Genomic DNA, 7,845 nt, shown 5'->3' on the forward strand with positions numbered 1-7,845 from the left:
GTCTATCTATCTATCTATCTGTCTATCTATCTGTCTATCTATCTATCTATCTGTCTATCTATCTATCTATCTATCTATCTATCTATCTATCTCTATCTCTCTCTCTCTTCTTTTGTAATTTTATTTAAACAAATAAAAAATTAAACAAAAATTATAAAAATAGTGAATTTTAATTAATCAATAATTAACGATGTTTCGTTTTATTTATATTCATTCAAAGATTTAAGACAAAAAAAACATTTAAAGATGTTTTTGTAGAAATTGAAAATCAATAAGAATAAATCATTATCATTTTTATATTATAAAATCATCAGAGTATTTCATTACTATAATATTATATATTATTATAAAAGTATTCAAACATTACGTTTTTTTTACAAGGAAATTTAAAAATAAATTTTGAAAAATTTAATTTTAATAAAAATTTTTATATATACGGAGCAATTTATTTTTCGATAAAAAATCTTAAATGTATGAAATCCATTTCATACTCAAATTTTTATCTATTTTTTTATACATTTTATATTTCAATTTCAATTAAAAAAAATTTCAATTTCAATTAAAAATCTATTTTTTTATACATTTTATATTTCAATTTCAATTAAAAAAAATTTCAATTTCAATTAAAAATCTATTTTTTTATACATTTTATATTTCAATTTCAATTAAAAAAAATTTCAATTTCAATTAAAAATCTATTTTTTTATACATTTTATATTTCAATTTCAATTAAAAAAAATTTCAATTTCAATTAAAAATATTTTTTATAATATAATAATAAAATAAAATTAGAGTTAAAATTTGAATATTTTATTTTATAGTTTAATATTTTATCATTGATATTTTTTTATTTTTTATAATCATTATGAAGTTTTTATTTTTAAAAAATGAAAATAATACTGAAATTTTAATTTTCGGGTTGATTTTGTCATCCCTTCAGTGAAACGATATTAATAATACTGATAAAGAAATTGCTCTATATATTATTCCATTATTTCATCATGTTCACAATATTTTGTATCAAAACAGAATTATTTATAATTTTGATGACACAATTTATTACAGTTGAATTTGCATAAAGTATACGAATATTCTTACTTATAATTGTATATACATATTTATAATTATATTTAATAAATAGATATAATAAGACAAATAATAGAATAATAAGTAAAAGAATAATCGAGTATTTTCATCTTTTACAGACAATGACTGTAGATTCCGCAGCGACGACGATGTTTAATTCAGCGGCATATTTTAGCGAAGATCCTGCGGCTGATCGTCTATTCGTCGTGACTAATCCTTGACCATTGTACATTCGTTATGAATATTTTATCATTGTTTTTGCGACAAAGAAATTTTTGGGTGAAGTTTTAGCGAAAAAGAATTTACTACGTGTTACAGTAGGTGAACCTTTGGCTTCTTGTATATTTGAAATTATGATATGTATTAATAATAATGTATGATAATTCATTTGATATTATTATTAACACATTATATACGTATATATACATAAATGATTATAATATCTATGATTCGGTATCGTATTTCGTGGAATATCGATTATCTTTATTATAGTTATCATCATCATCGTTAGGTATGTATAAGTTAGGTATTTTTATAAAAATTTAATTATTTCTATTTGATTTTTATTAATATCGATATATACTTACCTACGATGTATTGAGATACGACAACACGAATTACGATATCGTTAATATAATCATCAAATTGTTCCTAGGCGAACGAGTGGTAAATCGATAATTCTTGCAATTATACAATAATAATATGTGCAGTTTGCAAGATGGAACAGATCGATCGTTTTAATCTTTTTTTTTTATTAATATTTTCTTTTCCGTTTCTTTATCTTTTATGTAAGTATGTATGTACATACAAATATGTAAAGTTTGAAATGCATAAGCTCAAGAGAAGAAGCAAGTTGGAACATCTTGTAACATACCTGTGATTTTTCGCAATTTTAAAAATCATAAATAATTATGCTGTATATGTACAGTTTATCTCAATTTCAATAATACAAATTTCTGCAAGATTTGTAATCGAAAGTTGGAATCGTTAGAACATTTGACATTTTAACATGTAGACAATGTTATGTATCAAAGAAAAACGCGTTAAATAATATTAAAAGCAGCTGTGCTGCTTGAATTTTTAAATATAGAAAACATACACGGTCTCCGTATTTTTTATTTTATAGACTTATAGATGTGTACGCATATAATATTTCGACTCTATGAGACGGAATCAAAAACATCGAAAGAAGGCGCGGCGCGGTGCGGCGCGGCGCGGCGCGTTCCAGTCAGGACAAATTTAGAAATGGACAATCTGAAATCCAACGTATATTAATAAGAACGAATAGTCGTTGAACGAAAAATTTTCTATTCTTTCTTCGACGAATTATACGATCGCTCGCATAGTTTTATAGTAAGTAGTCACGTATAGTTATATATATATATATTACATTTTGATTACACGCTGATAACAATCGTTACAATGATCTTTACGGAAACATGATTGTTTTAGAATATTTTTTACGAGAGAGTTTTCTGTTCCGTGATCTTCTTCATTCACGAACGATCGATTTTACGCATAATAATAATTATAATAAATGAAAGAAAAGCTTGGATAGAATGTCGTATTTACTTTTATATAATATATATATATATATATATATATGGTTTATCTGTTGTGAATAATTATATAAAAAAATAGATTAATACCATACTATGTGAGATTCGAACAGATATCGATAAGTTATGTTGTAGTAATATAAAAAATGTAGTAAATTTTCAGGAAAGATTCATCGATCGGTATGAAGATTCATCATTGGTGATGTACGAATTTAAAAGAAGGACGAATATGTACGTTGAATTTATATTTCTGTTTGTTAAAGTTAATCAGTCGTGGAATATTATATAGTATATCGCATTATTGATCTCTTCGACAATAGTAACCAAGAGTTTTACATTTTTGACAGAGATGTTGCGGATGGACCTTACTTTGGTCGGACACATCCAATCCGTCTGGTTTCTCTAATGGTCTCTGAAAACACGTAGTAAAATGTAACGAGATTACGTAATTACGCAATCATGTTGGCGTGCAATGAAAATGCGGTAAATTTGTGATTACTCGTTGCCAGATTGGGACAAACAATTCTAATACGAATTTGATGCAATAACAGATTATTAGCAATCAAAGGTATTTATGTATTTTGATAGTTTTGCATTTCTGAATTTGTTAGAGTTGAAGAAATAATATATATAATATACATATATAATATATATATCTAATATATATATATATATATATTTTGTTCTCTCTTTTGGTAAAGTTTTTTAACTCGAATAACGTTTGTCGAAAGTATATTTTAACGAGAATAAACTTTTGATAAATGTAAATTTTTACTCACTTGTTTATGAGGATAGACGTTTATATGACATTTAATACATTCCTGGCCCATATTGGCCCAGCTATTACCCGACATCCATTTGCGTTTGCATTTGGGACATTTGTATTCTCCGAAGCATCGTTTTTTTCCTTGATACGGTGTTAAACCCTCACCCTTTGGTCTTGCCTGGAATCGATCGTTATAACATTTATTGTTATTGATCTTATTTTTATGTTTTTAAGTTTTTATTGGCTTTTGGATATTGTATCGTGTCCACTTTCTCTTTTTTTTTAACGTTCAAAATTAACAATAATTCAATAGTAGTAATAATAGCAATAGCATAGCGTTTTAGGCGCGTATACAAGAAAGACTCGAAATACTGGATGACACATTTCACGAGATATTCACGAACGTTGTTATTCGGATCGGTCTAAAAATAATGCACGTCTATGCAAAGGTAATATCCTCGGTAATTTTCTACTTTAAACTTTATCGACAAGATGAAAAGAAGATTTTGAAAAGCACACCTGCGGACAATCTTTGATATAATGACCTTTCTTGAAACACAGATGACAGAGGTAATTAGGTGGTGGCCTTTTCGTTGGTTTTCTATCTAATAGACCCAATTCTCTGAAACGATCTGCAAGTTCGTTGATATTGTCCGCAAAATTGCCACTTATAGCGCAAGAAGGATCGAGTGTATCACGATGAGAATGAGTTTGTGACGTCGTTGTTGAAAAACCGCTCCAGATTGTCGGAACAAGTTTGTTCTAAAATATATTATAAATCGATAATCGTTCGATTAATTATCGTTAAAACGTTATTTTATCTTGTTTTTATATCGATAGTAAAAGAAAAATCGTACAAATTTTTTAATCGAAAAACAAATATTTTTAGAGAAAGAGAGAGATTTGAGAACCTGATCTCGCGGTTGAGCAGAATTTTGATCGGCGATTGCTAGATAGACCCAATTGAGCAAATGGGGCGGATAATGTGGTTGGTGAAGAGGTTTCCGACCTTGGCTACCGAGAGCGTTCATAGATCCAAGGCCGAACTGAGACGATTCCTGTGGTTGCAAATGTTGAATCGCCGGTGTTGGATGGCAAGCGGCCATAATCAGAAATTTACCGTCCTCCCACGTGTTTTTCAAATTTAATCCTCATCTTTTCCATGCTTGAGAAAATGTGATAATTGCTTGTTGGATATATTTGGGAAATGATATTACTATCGCTCATTTTTACACCTCGAGTATATTTACGAAATCACTGAAATGAAACGAGAAACGTTCTCGATGCACTTATCGGTAACTGACTAACTATTTCGTTTAAAAATACGAATTCACCCAGCAACCGCCAGTTGTTTCTCAAGATTAATTTAAGACCTAAGGCACTGAGATACACGATGATCATTTGATCATTAGATCATTGCAGGATTTGCATGGATTCTTGCTTTTCGTTCTACGATACGCTTTTTTGCCTGCTGCCGAGTAACATGTCAACAAGTAACATGTTTTTTCAGACAATGTATTCGTATGGATGCACATTACAATAATGCAACGTCGAATTGGCAACGTTTCCATTCGAAACTTCACTTCGAACTGTCTTCTGCGTTTCGATATTTTCATGAAATATGTAACATCACGCCACGTATAATTGTTTTACGTGATAGGTTCATTTAATTTTACGTGTTTTTTTTTTTTTTTTTTTTCGAATTTACCTCTATGCGCGCTTTTATTTACGCGTTGTCGTAACAAAAAGTTATTCGTTGAACGTTGAAGCGTTTGGAAATCTCAAGGTGAAATATTTTTCGTGAAAATGATATCAGATTCCTAGATTATTTTATATTATTTTTTCTTCTTCTTCTTTTCTTTATTATTCTCACGATTGGTTTCACGATTATATCTCTTGCAAGATTTCAAATCATTCCTTTTCAATTCATTGAAAAAATATTTATCTTGTTATATGCGAACTTTGACTATCCTTTTATGCATTTTTTGTGAATGATGGAGGATGGAGATACCGATAACGATGGCGATGATGATGGAGCGGTATTGGTTCCGATCGGGTTGCTCTATCCTTACGCTTCTTCTTTCGTCTCGAACAGAATGAATTTTATCCGGATGGAAATTAAAAATTGGTCGGCGTTGACAATAAATCAACAACGATACGTGTCGCCGCGCGGTAAGTATCGATGTTAATGTACGATTTCACAGAAAATGTATTTCCGGAGTCGACAACTGCGTTCGTTCGCGAAGGGTCTGTCTCTAGTCTGAACATCGACAATGTTCCACGATCCGCGTATACGTAAAAACGCATACACATGAATCTAACATCAGCGTTAAAGAGACCCCCGCCATGTGGTGCAGCTATTTCAGTGCTTGCTATCTATCGAACAGCTTGCCACCGAGTACGAGTACGAGTATTGCTCGGACTTTGCCTTCAACATCTTTACTTATGGCAAAGATTCTCGCTTCCAGCTTCAAGCCCAGCGAAACAAGCCCTTCCTGTTGACGATCAACACGGTCAAAATTTCTCCTCCTTATAAATATACCGCTTTTTCAACAGAATGGAAATTAGGTAATTAGAGAATTTATCCTCGAATTAAATTTCAATTTCTTCGTTTCTTAATATTAAACGATCAAGATATATTTATCACACATTTTTTTTCTTTGTAGATGAAATTTTCATCAATGTTTAACATCGATCATCGCATTATTATTTATCTAAATTTTGAATCTTAAACGATGAATTTTAATATTTTCAATCCTATCTACGATTTATGATATAACTATGTCGTGAAATAGATTTAATTTTCAATAGAATTCGAAATCGTGAACTCGATAACTTGATCAAAATTTTATCGTTGTATCACGTAAGTATTAAATACATATAATTACTTTTTAATCTTCCGTGTAGATAGTCGACAATTAAAATAAATTTTGCGAAATTTATTTTATATATAATATATGATATATAAATATTCTTCCTTGATCTTTGTTTTATCATTTTATTTTTTTTTTACTTTTCGTTATTTCGCTATATTTGACATTATTGACATTCGCACATATGTACGAATCATGATCGATTAACCTTATCCTTGTTTTTCAGATTGAAGATACTATTTGCTATCGAAGTCGATATCGAAATATATCGAAGGAACATACGGTAAATCGTATAAGTAAGTAACGATCCATATGATGTGAGTAAATACATACGTATCGCAAAAAATTATGTAGAATAAATTCTAAATCTTTGAAATTTGATAGAAAACGGCTGTGTTCCACCGAGGAAAAAAATTATAAAAAAGGAAGAGAAAAATCGAAATAAAATTAGAGAAGACGTGATTTTTAAGCGTGAGACAGGATGGATAAATACGAGATGATAGAAATCGTAGGAGAGGGAAGTTATGGCATAGTGATGAAATGTAAGCATCGCGAGAGCGGGCAATTTGTAGCCATTAAGAGATTTCTCGAAACCGAGGAAGATTACGACGTGCGAATAATGGCATTTCGAGAAATCCGAATGTTGAAAGTATGTCATATGTATTCCCTTTCTCTCTCTCTCTCTCTCTCTCTCTCTCTCTCTCTCTCTCTCTTCTCCTTCCTTCCTTCCATTTCCTCACATTAGTTGTCCTCTTATGAGAATAAGGAGCATATTTACAGAAATTACGCCACGATAATCTGGTAAATATGATCGAAGTGTTTCGTCGAAAGAAACGATTTTATCTCGTATTCGAATATTTGGATCATACTTTACTGAACGAATTGGAAAATGTCGGAAGAAACGGTCTAGGTTTGGAAATATCCAAGCGATATATCTATCAAATCCTTCGTGGATTGGATTTTTGTCATAGTAGTAACGTAAGTATAATCGAGAAATGTGCAAAAAAAAAAAAAAAAAAAAAAAAAAAAAAAAAAAAAAAAAAAAAAAAAGAAAAAATACACGAATATATCTGAGCGTATAATTGTCGCTTAAGTCTTTCGATTTAAGAGAACGTTTGGAAAAAAGATCGATCTTGAAGAATTGCAACGATTCCGATCGATGGTTATTTTTTCATTTTATCGATAGATAATGCATCGTGATATCAAGCCAGAAAATATCCTTATATCTCCGAACGGAGTGGTGAAGCTTTGCGATTTTGGATTTGCACGTTTTGTAAATAGTCCCAATGAATCTTGCACGGATTACGTGGCGACAAGATGGTATCGTGCCCCGGAATTGTTAGTCGGTGATCCTCGATACGGCAGACCGATAGACATTTGGGCGGTAGGCTGTTTGTACGCGGAAATGATGGTCGGGAATCCTTTGTTTCCTGGCAAGAGCGACGTAGATCAGCTTTATCGAATAACCAAAATACTTGGTAATTTTTCTTAACTTATCTTTTTATCTTTACCATGTTAATTGTTACGCGCAAAAAAGAGAGAAAGAATGAAAAAAAAAAAA

At 30.4% G+C, this 7,845-nt stretch overlaps 3 protein-coding genes across 5 annotated transcripts in view; 2 read left to right on the forward strand and 1 right to left on the reverse strand.

Annotated features, from left to right (window-relative positions):
* The window catches only part of LOC102673254 (Golgi-specific brefeldin A-resistance guanine nucleotide exchange factor 1), a 9,993-nt gene extending 7,748 nt beyond the window's left edge, over positions 1–2,245 (forward strand). The window contains exon 14 of the mRNA XM_006621206.2: positions 1,206–2,245. Coding sequence (XP_006621269.1) covers positions 1,206–1,307 — 102 coding nt within the window. The 3' untranslated portion in view covers positions 1,308–2,245. The remainder of the gene's footprint in view (positions 1–1,205) is intronic.
* A 479-nt stretch (positions 2,246–2,724) lies between these two features.
* Positions 2,725–5,993, reverse strand: LOC102673035 (zinc finger CCHC domain-containing protein 24-like). Its single transcript, XM_006621205.2, has 4 exons — positions 4,323–5,993; positions 3,931–4,173; positions 3,425–3,589; positions 2,725–3,057 (listed from the first exon to the last, which is right to left on the reverse strand). Exons 1-4 carry the CDS (start codon positions 4,515–4,517, stop codon positions 2,944–2,946), a joined length of 717 nt encoding a protein of 238 aa, XP_006621268.1. The 5' UTR covers positions 4,518–5,993; the 3' UTR covers positions 2,725–2,943.
* Positions 5,994–6,586: 593 nt separating this feature from the next.
* Positions 6,587–7,845, forward strand: part of LOC102674140 (cyclin-dependent kinase-like 4) — a 2,994-nt gene continuing 1,735 nt past the window's right edge. The window contains exons 1-3 of one of the 3 annotated variants that reach the window (XM_031513159.1): positions 6,587–6,933; positions 7,065–7,262; positions 7,471–7,762. In XM_031513159.1, the coding sequence (XP_031369019.1) occupies positions 6,766–6,933; positions 7,065–7,262; positions 7,471–7,762 (658 nt within the window). In that variant the 5' untranslated portion in view covers positions 6,587–6,765. Of the gene's footprint in view, positions 6,934–7,050; positions 7,263–7,470; positions 7,763–7,845 lie in introns of all 3 variants that reach the window. The other 2 variants (XM_006621214.2, XM_031513161.1) reach the window with 2 other exon arrangements.

Source organism: Apis dorsata, unplaced genomic scaffold (assembly GCF_000469605.1).
Source record: "Apis dorsata unplaced genomic scaffold, Apis dorsata 1.3 scaffold_616, whole genome shotgun sequence".
Lineage (NCBI taxonomy): Eukaryota > Metazoa > Arthropoda > Insecta > Hymenoptera > Apidae > Apis > Apis dorsata.

Coding starts and splice junctions, on each gene's coding strand:
- LOC102673035 (XM_006621205.2), bottom strand. CDS start 4,517: ATGGCCGCTTGCCATCCAACACCGGCGATTCAACATTTGCAACCACAG. Junction 3,590..3,930: donor ATATCAAAGATTGTCCGCAG/GTGTGCTTTTCA, acceptor GATCGATTCCAG/GCAAGACCAAAGGGTGAGGG. Junction 3,058..3,424: donor ACGTCTATCCTCATAAACAA/GTGAGTAAAAAT, acceptor ACGTGTTTTCAG/AGACCATTAGAGAAACCAGA.